The 17,118-nt window shown below is 38.1% G+C and overlaps 1 protein-coding gene across 2 annotated transcripts; it reads left to right on the top strand.

Moving 5' to 3' along the window:
- Window positions 1–12,491: 12,491 nt before the first annotated feature.
- Window positions 12,492–16,418, top strand: LOC133863681 (uncharacterized). 2 transcript variants are annotated; one of them, XM_062299726.1, is made up of 2 exons: window positions 12,492–12,674; window positions 12,771–16,418. In XM_062299726.1, the coding sequence occupies exon 2, from the start codon at window positions 12,822–12,824 to the stop codon at window positions 15,984–15,986; it is 3,165 nt and encodes a 1,054-aa protein (XP_062155710.1). In that variant the 5' UTR covers window positions 12,492–12,674; window positions 12,771–12,821; the 3' UTR covers window positions 15,987–16,418. The 2 variants fall into 2 exon arrangements, with proteins under 2 accessions (XP_062155710.1, XP_062155709.1); XM_062299725.1 differs by having other exon boundaries at window positions 12,493–12,674; window positions 12,809–16,418.
- Window positions 16,419–17,118: the final 700 nt, after the last annotated feature.

Raw genomic sequence — 17,118 nt, 5'->3', positions numbered from 1 at the left:
CTCCGCCAACTTTTACACGACATGTGCCTCTCAATGGTGTTGTTCGTCGTCCTCCTTCATTGTCGCCACTAGCTGCATTCTCTCCGGACGTCAGCGCACCGCGACCTGTGATGGCTACGCCCTTCCCTCAAGACTGTCATCAGCTGTTTCCAGTATCTTTCTATGTTTTGGGTTCCCAACTCCTTTGTAGACTGATATGCTAGATTTTAGATTTGAACTGGACACTTCATGCTTCTTTTTTAAGCTCTCTCTTAGATCATGTCATGTAGTTCTTGTGAACAGATAGACTCTTTTTGTTGCCCATGTTTTAGCAAAGGTAACTGTGGTTCATGTAAGGGAGGAAACTCCACCTTTAAGTTAGAGTCTCATTATGATTGGAGGAAACTCTACCTCCTGTCTCTGATTTTATATTAGGGAGCCTTTGTGCCCCTAATCATCTGAATATATACATATATATATTCAACATATCGCCCGCATTCGTAATAAACATTCGTTATTTATAATTATTCAATATTTCCATAATAGATTTATAGAAAAATTAATATCCACATATAATATTTATTTATATTACATATACTATTTAATAAATTTATCAAAGCCACATCTTTTTCAATTAGGCATAGGTTATGTTTACATTAATGTGGTTGGATGTGTTGCTTTCCTGTGTAACATTTGAACAAAAAGATAATATAAAAATAATGTGAAATCACTATATTTTCAAAAGATTAGGCCTTAATAAAAAAAATTGGGTTAAATACCTTTTTTGCCCCTGAGTTTTCACAACTTTATTTTTTAGTTCATAAGTTTCAAATTGCATCACAGATGATACCTCAATTTTGGAAAAAGACCGAATTGGTACTTTGGTTAAGTTTTTTATCCAAAAATTAACGGTCCGCTACGTGTCAACCTCAGAGGTTGACATATGGCACTATATAAAAAATTAAAAATTAAAAATCTTTAAAAATTAATTGAAAAATTAAAAAAAAATTGAAAAAAAATGGGTAGCTGAGCCACCCCCTTGGCCGGGCACCCCCTGGACAGAAAAAAAAAAATAAAATAAAAAAAATGGCAAGATCTGTTTTGCCCTTAGGGGTGGTCGAACCACCCCCAAGGGCCACGGGGGTGGTTCGGTCACCCCTAGATCGGCCGGTCTGGGAGTGGTTGAACCACACCTGTGGCCTATAGGGGGGTGGCCGAAGGGCAAAATGAAAAAAAAAAAAAAATTTGGAGGGTTTGGCCCTAGGGTTGATTCGGCCAACCCCAAGGGCCAAAACTCATCTTGATTTTTTTTTTTTTTTTTTTTTTTTTTTTGTCAAGGGGTGGCCGAACCCCCCCCCCCCCCCCCCCCCCCCCCCAGACAGGCCAAGGGGGTGGCTGGGGGTGGCCGACCACCCCCATGGTGGCCATGGGGGCAGCCACCCCCTTGTTTTTTTTTTTTTTTTCAATTTTTTCAATTTTATTATTTTTTGGGTTAACTTCACAGAAGGGTATCGAACTATCCGAGATTCCACAGAAGGGTACTAAACTATCATTTCTTTCGAACCCGGAGTTTTAAATATCAAAATGAGTCCCATAAGGGCATTCCGTCTGTTCTCGGTGTCAAAACGTGACGGAATTGGTACCACGTGACTTTTTCAATGCGTTTGGTCTTCTTTGCCCCTGACTTCAACGGATACAATTTCGAACTTATTTGGCAAGTCGATCATATTATCCGATTTTACCCCAAATTGCTTTGCAAGTCTCCGAAAACCCTAGAGATCCCAATCCGTACTCGTGCGCTAAGAACCCTAACCGTGCTGTTACACTGTGGCTTGTTTCGACAGTATACACAAGAATCAAGCATCAAAGGCTGATTTTGACTAAAGGTAATGAACTTTTTTGCTCTTTCTTTTTCAGTGTAAATGAATATTTATTTAGTCATATTCGTTTATTTACGAATTACTTGTTTTTTTTCCGAAGTGCTGGGCGTTATTTGGGGTTTAGGGACACTTTTCCCGTTGTTTAGGGTTTAGGTTGTTACGGGACCATGTGTTTGGTCATCGGCAATATTTGGGTCTTATTGAAGTTGCCGAGATGGTGTATTTGATATATTTTTTGGGTTGTGGGTCCTATTTTGTTTGGGTTTGTGGTCCCATTTGTTCCTGTCATTATCTTGTTTCAGGTTTGTTATTCTCTTTTTTGTGGTTTGTGGTCTCATTTCGGGTTTGTTGCTTAGGGTTACAAAAAAGATCGATTTTTTTAACACTATTTGTTGTGGTTAATGAGTCTTGATGTGTTTGCCATTATGGGGTGACTTTTGTTTTGGTTTGCTGGCTGATGCCTTTATTATGCATGTTGTATCCAGAATTGCATTGCTTTACTCTGCTTGTGGACCCAATGCCTTTACTCTTTTTTTTTTTTTTTTTTTTTGTCTGCTCACTAAGACGTGTCATTGTTTTGTCTATTTGTCTATTTGTAGGACACGTAATGTATCCAGAATCCATAATCTTTGAGGTGCACCATGGTGGCCGATTTAATAGGGAGCATAGGGTCACATATGTTGGTGGGGATATATCACATTATCCTGATCCATATGATAGAGACGAGTTGTCTTTTATTGAGATAGAGAGGGTAGTTAGGACTTATGGGTATGGTCCTGGTGACCTAATTTACTATAATCTACCTACCAAGAGTCTATATGAAGGGCTACGACTTATTTCTTCTGACCATGATGTCATTCAAATGGTGGAACACCATAGGGAGCATGGAATTGTAGAGTTATATTTGGTTTCCTTTGGTGTAGTAGATGTAGAAGTAGAAGTACACGGAGAAGAGGGTGTTGATGATGAGGAAGAGGAAGACGAATATGAGAGAGTGTCTAAAGAAAGAAGTGACCCATTATGGGATCAGGTTCTAAGTGATGACTCTGATGCTTATGATTTACATGGAGATGCAGAGGTGGGTTTAGAACATGATGATGTTCGTGTAGATGAAGGGTTTGGACTACAACCAGAAGATGTTGTGGATCAGGAGGTTGGAGTAGAAGCAGCAGTTGGTCAAGCAGAAGAGGGTGAGGGTGAGGGTAAGGGTCAGGGTGAGGGTCAGGGTCAGGGTGGGGGTGAGGGTGAGGGTGAGGGTTATTCAGATATTTCCGGTAGTGATGAACTGAACTCACCTAGTGCTAGTGATGAAGAGGGTGTGGCTGAGGCTGAGTCTTTAAGACGACCCTGTGTCACCAAGAGGGTTCCATTTAGTAAGGATGATTTGGAAGATCCGAATTTGCAGCGAGGTAACACTTTTCGGGATGTCTATGAGTTTAGAAAAGCCATTAAGCAGGCCTCTGTATTGAAAGGGAAGGACTTGACTTACCAAAAGAATTCAAGGAGTAAATGCATTGCAGTGTGTGCAGACAAGAATTGTAAGTACAGAGTTTATGGGAGGCAGTTGAAAGATGAGTCCACGTTCATGCTAATTTCAATTAGGCCTAGACATACATGCCCTAGGAGGTATAAGAATCACTTGATCACTTCGAACTGGGTTGCCGAGGGGTGCATGGACTGTTTTAGGGATCAGCCGAACATGCCTATAGATGTCCTGAAGAAAAAGGTGAAAAAGAAGTGGAATGTTGAACTCCACAACTGTTCCTTGTATAGGGCTAGGAAGAAGGCACAACAGACAATTTATGGAAAGTTGGGTGAGCAATACTATCGATTATGGGACTATTGTGCAGCAATTAGAAGCACAAATGTTGGGAGTTGTGTAATTCTGATGGTTGAGAGACCTATGCCCGAAGTGCCTTGTAGATTCCAGAGGATGTACATGTCTTTGGCAGCCATGAAAGATGGATTCAAAGATGGGTGTAGGCCCATCATAGGGCTTGATGCATGTTTCTTAAAGGGAGTTTACAAGGGACAGTTAATGGCAGCTATTGGAAGGGATGCCAATGATAACATGTACCCAATTGCTATAGCTGTGGTGGAGGCAGAGACTAAAGACAGCTGGACATGGTTTCTCGAGGCCTTATTATCAAATCTTGGCCCTAGGGGTCCACATGGGTGGACTTTCATTTCAGATAGACAAAAGGTAAATATTTTTATATATCTTTTTTTTATGATCTACATGTCTTTTATGTGATTTGATAGAGATATTGTTTTCATGTGTGCAGGGATTGGTACCAAGCCTACATGAGGTGTGTCCTCATGCTGAACATCGAACATGTGTGCGGCACTTATATGCCAATTTCAAAGACGATGGTCATAGAGGGGTGTTATTGAAGGACATGCTGTGGAGAGCTGCTTCATCTTACACAAACTGGATTCTATGCTGCAATGGAGGAGCTCAAGGGCCTAAACCCTAAAGCACACGAGTACCTAGAAAAGGTTGACCCTAGAACCTGGTGTAGAGGATGGTTCAATACAAGTACAAAGTGTGACCTTCTGCACAACAACTTGGCTGAGTGCTTCAATAGTTGGATCCTCAAGTTTCGGGATAAGACCATCCGAACAATGTTGGAAGGAATCAGGGGCAACTTAATGAGAAGGTACCAAAGAAAGAGAGATGCTATAAGGGCCATGGAGGGGAATTTGGGGCCAAAAATTAAAAAGAAGTTGGAGATAGAGGAAGATGAGGCCAGCCATTGTACACCAATATTTGCTGGTGATGGTTTGTTTGAGATTGAATGCAAGGGCATGAAGTATGTGGTCAGTTTGTGCCAGAGAACATGTGGGTGTAGAAAATGGGATGGCTCTGGCATTCCATGTTGTCATGCCATCTCGGCAATATGGCATGGTGGAGGCAACCCAGAGGATTATTTGAGTCATTACTTTGGAAAGGAGATGTACTTAAAGGCATATGCACCCATCATTTACCATGTACCAAGTGAAGAGCAATGGGTTAGGACAAATCAACCGAAGGTTGAACCACCTAAGTCAAGAGCAACTATAGGTAGACCTAAGAAAGTTAGAAATAGAGGTGCTGATGAGACATCAAATCCATACTCAATTAGAAAGGGTGGCAAGAAGAACCAATGTGGGATGTGCAAGAAATATGGTCACAATACAAGAACATGCACTGTGAGGATGAGGCATGATGAAAGACAACAACGTAGGAGAACTTTCTACAGAGAACATGCTGCAGATACTGACTGCAATTTTGACAGGGTAATGTTTCTTCTTTGTGATTATTTAGCATGCATTTAGTACCTAAAGGCATATGTTTCTTCATAGTGTGAGTTTTATATGTTTGAGTTGTTTTGTGAACATAATTGATACACATTATGTTTTGTGATGGTTTCTGACATTGGATGTGTTCTTTTTAGGTTGGTGAATCATCCAGTGCACCTGCTGTGGGCCATTCCAGTGCACCAACATCTAGTGCCCCAACATCTAGTACCCCATCTACTGCCCCATCTACTGACAACCCTACTGTACCAACAAGGGGTTGGGGTCGAAAGAGGCTAAGAGCAAGAGGAGAGAGTACAAGCACTACATCTACTGCACCAAGTAGGGGTGAGAAGAGCACTAGAGGAGCGGGTGCAAGCACAAGATATACTAGGAAGAAGGCTAGTACCAGTTTGGCAACTAGAAGCAGAGTTGGTGGAAGATTGAGAGCACATCCTACAAAAACTAACCCAAACACTCGAGGAAAGGTGATGGTTGACCTCACTGGGAACCCTTCTGGACCACCCAAGGTTCTATGAGGTGGACTTGCATGCTCATGGGGTCCTCCTAGGGTTGCAGGTGGCATTACTTTCAGACCAATTCCCCCTGACTTTGACATAAACAAGTCAAAAGCAACAGGTTCTGACATTCCTCCACCTGTAGGCAAAAAGGATAAAGGGAAGAAGAAAATTTGGCAAGTCTGATCGGATATGTGTTGTACATTTTGGAAGGGCATGGACAACATGGTTACATTTTGCTGGTGATGTGTATTTTTTGATATGTGTATTTTTGGATTTCTGTTATGTATTTTGGAAGGGTATTGATGTGTTTTGATGTTATTTGAGTAATTAGGAACTGTTATGTATTGGTTTGTTTTTTTGAAGTGTTTTGATGTCATTTGACTTTTGTGTAATGGTTGAAGGAATTTGTTTGGTTTGTGATTGGATGAGTCTAGCTTTTCTATTCAGGTTTTTTATACCAACAGGTTTACAGGAACACATTTCGTACCATTTTCAAACCAAATGGTTTATGATGCCATTTTGGTATTGTCTATTACTACCTTAATCTGTTGGTACCAATTTTGGCCCAAAAACAACAATTGGTAACAAATGGTACCAACAAATTTACAGGGACATACCAAATTGGTCATTTACAAGTTCTTTGGACATATCAATCTGTGAACTTCTTGGTAACAAATGGTACCAACAAGTTTACAGGGACATACCAAATTGGTCATTTACAAGTTCTTTGGACATACCAATCTGTGAACTTCTTGTTAACAAATAGAACAATTGAATGGCCAATAACATCCATCCAACTTTGGTACCAATTCTGGACCCAAAATGACAATTGATAACAAATTGTAGTAACAAGTTTTCAAAGACATAGCAATTGATATCACCCATCAACAACAATATTTCAAAATAACAACTACAATACACTTATAAAGGGAAATTCATAATCCGGCTAACAATTACAAACCAGTTACCACCATTGAACACATTCCGACCAACACTCACAATTAGGCCTAGGCATTACACCATACCAAAAAAGTTTCATGCCAACATCATCCTAGATGCATTGCACTGGCTGTGAGATTGAGGATATACAAGCAACAACACGAATATCACCCATGAACAAACTAAGGCAAATTTGTACTTCCTCTCTACTGATCGAAGCTTCATCTTCTGTCTCTCTAGTTTAGACTTGTATTTCTTAGCTTCTTCCCTGCATTTATCAGCTTCATTCTTACTCCTCTCAGCTTCAGACTTATATTTATCTGCTTCATCCGAGACCTGGGTTCCACTCAATTCCCGTTCAAGCTTCAAACTCTCGTGCCACTTCCTCAACCTCGACACAACTCTTAGACAGTACACACACATTTCAGGGTCACACCATGAAAAATAATCACATTTCACAGCTTCTTGCTGCATAATCGAAAAATCCCATCAATCAAAACTTGCGGAACCCTTAGGGAAAATAAATTGGGAAAATAGAGATAGATGGAACCCTAAGGGGAAAAAAAATTTGGGAAAACAAAGATGGAACCCTAAGGGGAAAAAGAATTGGGGGAAGAAATTACTTACCTTGTAATTTACACAAGAATAAAACCTTCTACCAAAATTTTCCATGGTAAAGGATGTCCACGAACATGCTTTCAATCCACATTTACACAGTGGACTGGTAGAGGTTGCCGAGCTCGATTCACTGTCGGACATAGGTTATGACTGTAAACCCTTCCACGTGAAGAAGGGAAGAAACGCGTTGATGGAGGTAGACTAGACTAGACCGGAGCTAAGAGAGTGAGAGTGAGAGTGAGAGTGAAAGGATGTATGAGAATGAGGTTTAAGTCAAAGTTTAAGTCGAAATTGTATCCGTTGAAGTCAGGGGCAAAGAAGACCAAACGCATTGAAAAAGTCACGTGGTACTAATTCCGTCACGTTTTGACACCGAGAACAGACGGAATGCCCTTATGGGACTCATTTTGATATTTAAAACCTCGGGTTCGAGAGAAAGAATAGTTTAGTACCCTTCTGTGGAATCGCGGATAGTTCGATACCCTTCTACGAAGTTAACCCTTATTTTTTAACTAATTTTTAATTTTTTGATATAGTACCACGTGTCAACCTCTTAGGTTGACACGTGGCGAACCGTTAGTTTTTGGACGGAAAACACCAATTACAATGAGATTTTTTTACACCTAAAACTTCAATTTGAGAGAAGTCATCCCAAACTTTAGAAGTCTTTTGCCTCTGTTTCTTCTCTTATTCACTCGTACCAATACTAACATCACTAGGAGTAGGAGCACTACCCACAGTGTGAGAATCAGTAGGACCAGGAGTGCTTACGGTTTGGGGATCCAAATGAGGAATATCAACAGTTATTGGTTGGTCTGGTACATTTCCACTGCCAGTAACTCCAGCGGTAATGGAATGAGTAGTTGTATCATCACCTAAGTTTACTTCATTGACCTCCATAGGCTGACTTCTGTCCTCCATGTGCTGTTTTAAGTTGTAAACAACTATTAAACTTTTATCTTTATAACAAAACTAGGGCTATTAACTAAAGATTATGTCAGATTTCTAACATAGATTACAGATTTAGGGTTTCAAAGTTTTAGGGATTAGGGATTTAGGGTTTCTAACATTTCAGACTTATCATTAGTGCCTAGCTTAGGACTCGGGTATTTGGTAATGGGACTTACATTATAGAAATTCTCATTTGTGTCCTATGCTTTTGAGCTTTAGTCTTGCCAGGCAAAATGTGTTATCTATATAACACACTTCGGTTGGTAAGGCCAAAGTTCAAAGGCATAGGAGGCAAATGAGAATCTCTTGAAATACAAGTCCCATCACCAAAGGTCTAAGTTAGGTACGAATGACAGATTAAAATGTGAGAGTTCTAAGGTTTAAGTATTTAGGTTTTTAAGGTTATAGGGTTTTAGAGATTTTTAGGGATTATGGTTTTAAGGTTTTAAAGTTATAAGGCTCTAGGATTTAGGGTTTTAAGGTTTATAATTTTAGAGTTTATGAGGGATTAGGGTTTTAGGGTTTTAGAGTTATAGGGCTTCGGGATCTAGGGTTTTAAGGTTTAGAGTTTTTTAGGGATTAGGGTTTTAGAGTTATAAGACTTCGGAATTTAGGGTTTTAAGGTTTAGAGTTTTAAAGTTTATGAGGAATTAGGGTTTTAGGGCTTTGGGATTTAGGGTTTTAAGGTTTAGAGTTTTAGAGTTTTTTTAGGGATTAGGGTTTTAGAGTTTGTTAGAGTTTTAGAGTTATAGAATGTGGACTATCAAAGAGAATTGCAGATTTCTAAGCTCTAACTTCTAACAAAGCAAAGCATAATAGATTGTGGCAGGGTATATACTCAAACATCATGGTAGCATAATTTTCAAAACAACTCAGTTACTCAAACAAAGGCCAACATAACAGATTATAGACTATAGAATATGGACTATCAAAGAGAATTGCATATTTTAGGGCTGTTAACTAACTAGTCTAACCTCAAACAGTAGGGAACATTATATAATACAACAAACCAAGGATAATAGATTAAAGAAAGAACATGGCAGATTATGTTTTGTTAACTAACAACTAAACATGACACGACTATAACAAGCCTACAAAAACAAACCCTAACCCGGCTACAAACACAACAATAAACAAGTCAGGACAAACAACATTAACTAATGTGAAACAAAGCAGAGCATATGTCAAAGTCAGTCAAACAAACCTTTGGCTGGATATTGTTCTAATTTCTAATAGGGTTTGTATTTTGCAGATTTGAAAACTAATCCGTGATTCTGTCACCTAAAATGTGAAACAAATCCAAACATTAAATAATGTTTTGATAAGTAAATAAAATGTAAAAAAGAAACTCCATTGAGACCAAGATTACATACCCAAGAGGGCCAAGATCTATACTTGCAGACGTAAATGTAGTCGGATTCAGCCTTCAAGTACTTTTTAGAGTCGAAACTCAAAACAGAAACCCAGGGTGCAAGAATGAACAACCAAATGAAAACAAAAAAAGCAGATATATCAAATGGGTGGATTAGAGAAATAAAAAACAACAAAAAATAATATAAAACACACAAAGACAAAGAGTCTTGTAGTGGTAGCACATCCATCAGATCAATTAGGGATTCTGGCTGCGAGAGGTGAGGCTTGGTAGCCTTTGGAGTGATCAGGATCAATAGGATGGGATGGGATGGCAGATGGATCATCGCCTTGTACCCTTTTCTGGTTTGAACTCGACGATATTGAAGAACAAAAATGAAATGGAACGAAATGGAAAACTGGAATGTCATATTTGCCATTGGATTTTCTCCTTGATCGTTCTTCAATGGCGGATGGAGAAACTTGATGAACGGGTTGTTGAGAAAATTGAATGAGAGCATTCAATTTTTGCCTGATCAGCCATTAATGATCATCGACTGAATCGAGTGACGGTAGGGTTTTTTGATACGCATTTAAGAGCATTTTCTCCTTTTTCACCGTTCAATTGCTTATTTGATAAAATCAATGGCCTAGATCAACCTTTGGTGATGGTGAATGAACAGTAAAAATTTATGGGCTGTCAGCGTGCGACTGTTCCGAGGAAATGCGTAGGTTCAAAAACAAATGATCCCTTGTATGCGCGATGGTGCGTCTTTGGATGAAACTGGTGTCATCTCTGCAGAAGAAATGATCACGACCATTTATTACAATTACTATTTTTTTAAACTCAAATCTAGTCATTTAAGTGTTGAGCTCATGTGGACATGCGCGACACTGGATTAAGACCACTTAAGTTATGCGTTATAGCTGTCATCCACGTTCAAATCCAACGGTCCGGATTTATTCCACTTTTAATTAGAAGGCTACGGTGGTTACATTTTGAAATTTCGGGAATCGTGCTAGTTGCTTTGAATTTTGGGGGGAAATTTTTTTTCCCTCTTCCGAACTTTTCTTCTTCTTCTTTTTTTTTTTTTTTTTTTTTTTTTGTAGGGTTTATTATTTTTTATATGAAAAAAAAAAAGAGATTGGTCTATTTTTTTTGAGAAAAAAAAAAAGACTAGTCTCATTTCAGTAATTTGTTTAAATGTTACTTAAAAAAAAAAATTGTCTAAATGTCTAATAAATTATTTATAATTAGAATTAATAAAAGAAAAAACAAAAAAACAAACAACTTAACAAAGGCTAGTCTAATGAATTAATAATGTTATGTAATATGTAGTTTGTAATTGTACATATGAATCTAAATTATTTGATAAATCTATGATGTAGTTTTTTTTTAAATGACATGAACATGATATAGTTATTACTTATTAGTCATTAGTTAAAGACTAAAGTATAAACTATAAAGGATTAGGGTTTTAATGTAGATGGAGCTATTACCTAATGTTAGTAACGTAGTAAGTTAGTTTAATAGTATTAATGTATTAGTACATAAGTTAATTTAATTATGAATCTATGATTTTTTTAATTTGTAATTATAAATAAACACATTACACATTGTTAATTATAATACTATTTAGTCTATTATACATTTATAATATTAGCTTAAATTGGAATTACATAAATCACATTGTTACATATCTAGTAATAATGTGTATATAATTATATAATTTATATTAGTCTTCTAGAATTTATAGACTTATAGTATATGATACGTTGATAATGATATGAATATATGATATGATTATTTCTTCTATTCGAAGTTCTAGTGCTAAGGTCCTAAGGATAGACTATTGACTAATCTATAACTTATTAATGCTTTAATATATCAAAAAGATTTAAAGCATTAATAAGTTATAGATTAGTCTATAGTATATATATAATATACTAACTAATAGCTAATGTTAAACTATATAGTTTGTATATAATGTCACACTACTCACACTTACACTAACAAGTAATAAGTATCATAGTTACATATTAACTAACTCTCTTATAATTACTTATATTATTATGTTTTCTAATCTAGTATATATTTAGTAAGTTATTAACTTACGAAATTTTATATTATAATATATGAACTGAGTGATTATGTGATACTAGTTTATAATGTAACTAATGTTAAATAACTTAAATCCCAACATATTTGATTACTTATGAGTTATGATAACATTAAATTTATGAATTGTGATTTTAAATAAATACATTATTGATTATAATACTATTATGCTAACAACGTAATTTAATAAATTTATGATTTCATGAATCACATTTACGTTTGTAGGTCATGTAACTTATATAGTTATAGTTGTATTTATATGATAATGATAAAATGATATAATCTATATATCATATATCATATAATTAATAAATTATTATATCAAAATTGTTGATTCAAATTTTTGAAATTTCGAGTCATAAACGAGTCAAGCGAGCAGATCGGGTCGAATTAAGCGTTATTCGAGCCTTAAATGAGCTGGGCGGGCGAGTCAGGTCGGTTGGGCCTTAAATGAGCCGGGCTCCTGAGGCCTCAAACGAGCAGAGCGGGCCGGGTCGAGCTCGCGAACCCTCGTCGAATTATATTGGGTGAGTCGGGTATGTATCGCTAATTAATCGTGGGTTTCAATAGTAATGAGCGGGTTTCAACAGTGTAAAGTTCGAGTTCGAATTGGACTAAATCGAGCGGGTACTGAGCGGGACCTCGAGCCCAGCCGGCTCACTTACGGCCCTAGGGAAAAGTCATCTTTTTTTTTTTTTTCTTTTTTTTTTTTCTTTTAAGATTTATAGATATTTTTTATAAAAAAAAAAAAAAAAAACACTTGTCGCATATCAATGGTTCATGGTTGCGACATCATTTTCCTTTTCAATTTCTCATCCGCTTGATTGCTTTACACGCACTTCGGGAGTGTTGTGGGATAAAATCACCGACATCTTGAGAAGACATTGGACTGTCACTTCATCTTCACTCTACCTTTGTCTCCCCATTCCCCAAGATCCCAACGCCAAAGTCAAGCTATTTCAAGATCCATAGTTCAGCAAGTGGGGTTCAGCTTCACAGATATGAGCAAGAAGAAGCAAACAACAATCCCCAGTTCAGGTTAGTCTTCCTCACATCAAATGTGCTCCAGTCCTGTTCATGGTCATCTGGGATGATTCATGTCCCTAATTTCATGTTTATGTCTTGTGGGTTTAGTACAAAAACTGCACTAGTCTAAAAGAAATCTCTGACAGAGCAATTGGAATCATGAAGATTGCATCTTTAGCTGTTATTTTGTGGACAGTGTATGGGTTGTTGGTCTCTGGGTATGCAAATCTATATGTCCAGGAAGCAGATTCTGCAACCTACAAGTATGATAGGACAGATGAAGTGAAAAAAGAATGTGCCTCTGTTCTATCTTCTGCCTCTGAATGGAGGCCTGAAGACAATAGAGTTTATAGTATCAAAGATGAGCTCTCTTTTGTTAATGGGGATTGGAGGCAGGAGGTAGGTAAGGCTCCAATACTGCCGTTTGATGGTAGAGAATTTGGGAAGAATTCATCTGATGGTTGGAAAGATCCTTTAAATTTGGCATCTTTTTGGGTGATGGATGTTGATCTTGCCCATCGATCTAGGAAGACAGTGAGTGTCAGTGGGTTATTGATTATGGGCATAACTGTAGATGGTTCGTTTATGAATAGTATGTATGGTGAAACTTCTCAGTTTCAGATGTGGCCCAGCCATTCCCAACTCCCGATTGCATTTGAAGGAATTTACACTGTATCAAAGAAAAATGGTGGGGAGAGAGTGTTGTGTTTGTTGGGGAGCACAATGTTGCCATCTAGGGAGTCCAATTCCATGGATCCATGGGAATGGGTGAATGCTTCTATTCCGAATTATGACCAGCCTCCTCTTTTGCAAGATGATCGAATTCTGCTTGTTCTTCGCTTTCCGAGTACATTCACGTTAACAAACCGGGTGATCCGAGGGGAAATGAGAAGTTTAAACCCGAAGTCAAACCCTAAGTACTTTGATGAGGTTCAGATTTTCTCCCAGTTGGGCAAGTTGGCAGACTATGAGTTTGGCTCTGAAAAGATTGTGTCCAAAGCGTGTGATCCATATCCATTCCAGGATAGCTTGATGAATGGTGGCATTAGTATCTATGGAGGTTATCGTTTTTGTGAAATACTTGAAGAAGTTACTCGGGATCAAGCTTTCACAGTGGTGCCAAACTGGAGATGCAACGGCACAGATGAATTTTGCAGTAAACTGGGTCCTTATATGTCAGATAAGGAGATTAACGCAACAGATGGGAGTTTTAAAGATGTTAAACTTTATATGCAGAATGTTAAGTGTGAGCAAAGAACTGCTCGGGGAAATATCAGTTCTGTAAGGGTTTCAGCTGTGTTTAGAGCTGTTCCTCCGTTGGAGAATCAGTATTCTGCAGCAACGAGATCTGGGCTTAGCAACATGACTGTTGTTGCTGAGGGGGTTTGGAAGTCTTACAGTGGGCAGCTTTGCATGGTTGGTTGCCTTGGGCTTGTTGATGGTGAAGGGAGTGGCTGTAATTCTCGGATCTGTTTGTATATACCAACCTCATTTTCCATAAAGCAACGGAGCATTATTTTTGGGAGTTTTTCTAGCATTAATAAGGATATTGCATCATACTTCCCTTTATCATTTGAAAAGCTGGTGCAGCCTACAGAGCTGTGGAATTATTTTAAGGCCTCCCATCCATATTACAGCTACTCAAAAATTGATGCCGCTGGTGTAATCCTAGAAAATAATGAGCCCTTCACTTTTGGGACTGTCATCAAGAAGTCTTTGCTACAATTCCCCAAACTGGAAGACACAGAGGCGTTCCTTGTCAGTCTTTCGCTTCTCTCAGAAGATCTCACTCTTCATGTCTCTGCAGTTCCTGATCCATTTCCTGGTCCTCGGTTGTCAACCAATGTTCAACTGGATATTCTCTCAGTTGGTCCCTTGTTTGGACGCTACTGGTCAAATGGTTCCACCATAGAAGAGGAGGCTCCTTATCACACCAAGGCTGCATACACTGAGAAGCAGCTCCTTATCAATGTATCAGCAACACTCACACTCGTTGGAAAAGCTTATAAAAACTTTTCTGTGCTTTTCTTAGAGGGTCTTTATGATCCACATGTTGGGAAGATGTATCTGGTTGGTTGCAGGGATGTCCGAGCCTCGTGGAAGATCTTATTTGAGAGCATGGATCTTGAAGCCGGGATGGACTGTTTAGTCGAGGTGGTGGTGTCGTACCCTCCCACAACGGCTCGGTGGTTAGTCAATCCAACAGCCTGGATTTCCATATCGAGCAAAAGGAATCAAGATGACCCCCTCCACTTTAGTACATTAAAGCTCCATACATTTCCGATTATGTATAGGAAGCAGCGGGAAGACATTCTGTCTCATAGGGTTGTTGAGGGGGTCCTCCGGATTTTGACACTTTCACTAGCAATAGCTTGCATTTCAAGCCAGCTGTTTTACATCAACCATAATTTGGATTCTGTCCCTTATACATCCCTTGTCATGCTAGGTATCCAAGCTCTTGGTTATAGCCTTCCTCTGATCACAGGTGCAGAAGCTCTCTTCAAGAGAATGGTTTCTGAATCTTATGAGAAGTCATCTTATGATCTTCAGAACGAGCAGTGGTTCCATATAATTGATTACACAGTGAAGCTTCTTGTAATGTTCTCATTTATACTGACTTTGAGGCTTTGTCAGAAGGTTTGGAAATCTCGCATCAGACTATTAACACGAGCCCCTCTAGAACTGCATCGTGTCCCTAGTGATAAGCGGATATTTCTTACTACCTTCACCATCCATGTGATTGGATATATGATTGTCCTAATCCTTCATAGTATGAAGACTACTAGCCAGAGACCTCTCAAGGCAAAAACACATTTAATCTCAAGGGGAAATTCCCACATGCTGCGGGAATGGGAAACAGTACTAGAAGAATATGTTGGTCTTGTTCAAGATTTTTTCCTGCTCCCTCAATTTATTGGCAACTTGGTGTGGCAGATTGACTGTAAACCACTCAGGAAACTCTATTTCATTGGAATCACAGCTGTCAGGCTGTTCCCTCACATTTACGATTACATAAGAGCTCCTGATCTTAATCCATACTTCACCGAAGATTATGAATTTGTCAACCCAAGTTTTGATTTTTACTCAAAGTTTGGGGATATTGCAATACCAGTGACAGCAATTATTCTTGCAATTGCAGTGTATGTTCAGCAGAGATGGGATTATGAGAAGCTTAGCCACACTCTTACTTTGGGGCATGCTAAGCTTCTTCCATTGGGGTCCAGAATGTATGAGCGATTGCCTTCCCAGTCAGTCGAAGCTGAGCTTGTTTCTGGTGTTAATGGTAGTGCTGCTCATGAGAAAGATTGCAATGATGTAGAATGATGTGAAAAAAACTTCAAATTACTGACAGGAGTATGCTGTTGTAGACATACAACCAAAGTTGATGTTGGCTGTTCACTGTTACATAAAAAAAAAAAAAATGTTGGTTTATGAAAGAGTAATGATTAAAACACAGTTTTTCTCAAGCATACTGATTTATCTATTTTATGTTGGTTTCCGGTGTTGGGGTCATAAGGAGGGCTGAATTTGGAGATGGAACTGATAATTCTGCCTTTCGAGTTTCTGCAGACAGCCGCTTAGGCAGAGAAGGAATCTCCAATGGCTGTATCGAAATTGACTTTGAAAGCACCTTCTGGAAGGGGGAACCCATTTTTATTCATTCATAAGCAAGTAGCTTCTTTTGCAGTGCCCGTTGGGCCAAATATTGTACATTTTCCTGGACAATATTTTACAAGGTTTCGTTGTTTACTTCAACGCTTAATATTTCCATGTTCATTTCTAAAGTTGCAATTGAATTAATAAATTGAACTTAGAATAACATCGAGGCCTCACAATGTTCAGAAATTTTAAAAATATAAATTAATGATCAATGTTTTATGGTATCTTAAACTTCTTAGTTTTTTCAGTCTAGTCTGTATATTGTTGGCGAATTGAAAGTGTCACATCACAACTAGGAACTTATACACAGTTTCTTTCTCTTTTTTTTTTTTCTATAAATAATTTAGCAAAACAGGAGAAAGGAGGGGGAATCAGGCAGGTCTTCCCCGCTCTTGATTCTGACCCAAAAATGTAAAGAAAATAAAAGAAAAAAAGAAGAAGGTGGAAATGCATTCATAACAATGATGAAAAAGGGTCCATTTGACAATTAAATGTGTTCGGAAATTACCCCTCTTAATGAAAAGGAGAGAAAATTTGGACCCTTAAACAAGAATAAGGATCACCTACAATTTTAAAGAAAATATAGATTTTCAAATTATGTGAATTCGTACTATTTCATACATCGAACAACATGAAAAATGTTACCTATTAAAAAGATGACATGTGCTTTATGTCGTAAAAAAACTTTAAGTTAAAAACTTTAAGTTAAAGAAGAAGTGTCTATTCAAAGGTTAAAAAAAAAAAAAAAAACATTTTGAAAGGAAAGTTGTTTTTTAATGCCTTAATAACAAGTCAC

The sequence above is a fragment of the Alnus glutinosa genome, chromosome 3 (assembly GCF_958979055.1).
Source record: "Alnus glutinosa chromosome 3, dhAlnGlut1.1, whole genome shotgun sequence".
NCBI classification, from domain to species: domain Eukaryota; kingdom Viridiplantae; phylum Streptophyta; class Magnoliopsida; order Fagales; family Betulaceae; genus Alnus; species Alnus glutinosa.
This window is presented reverse-complemented; position numbering and strand designations above follow the sequence as displayed.

Bases quoted from the DNA above. Each gene is read 5' to 3' on its own strand.
- LOC133863681 (XM_062299726.1), top strand. From the start codon at position 12,822: ATGAAGATTGCATCTTTAGCTGTTATTTTGTGGACAGTGTATGGGTTG.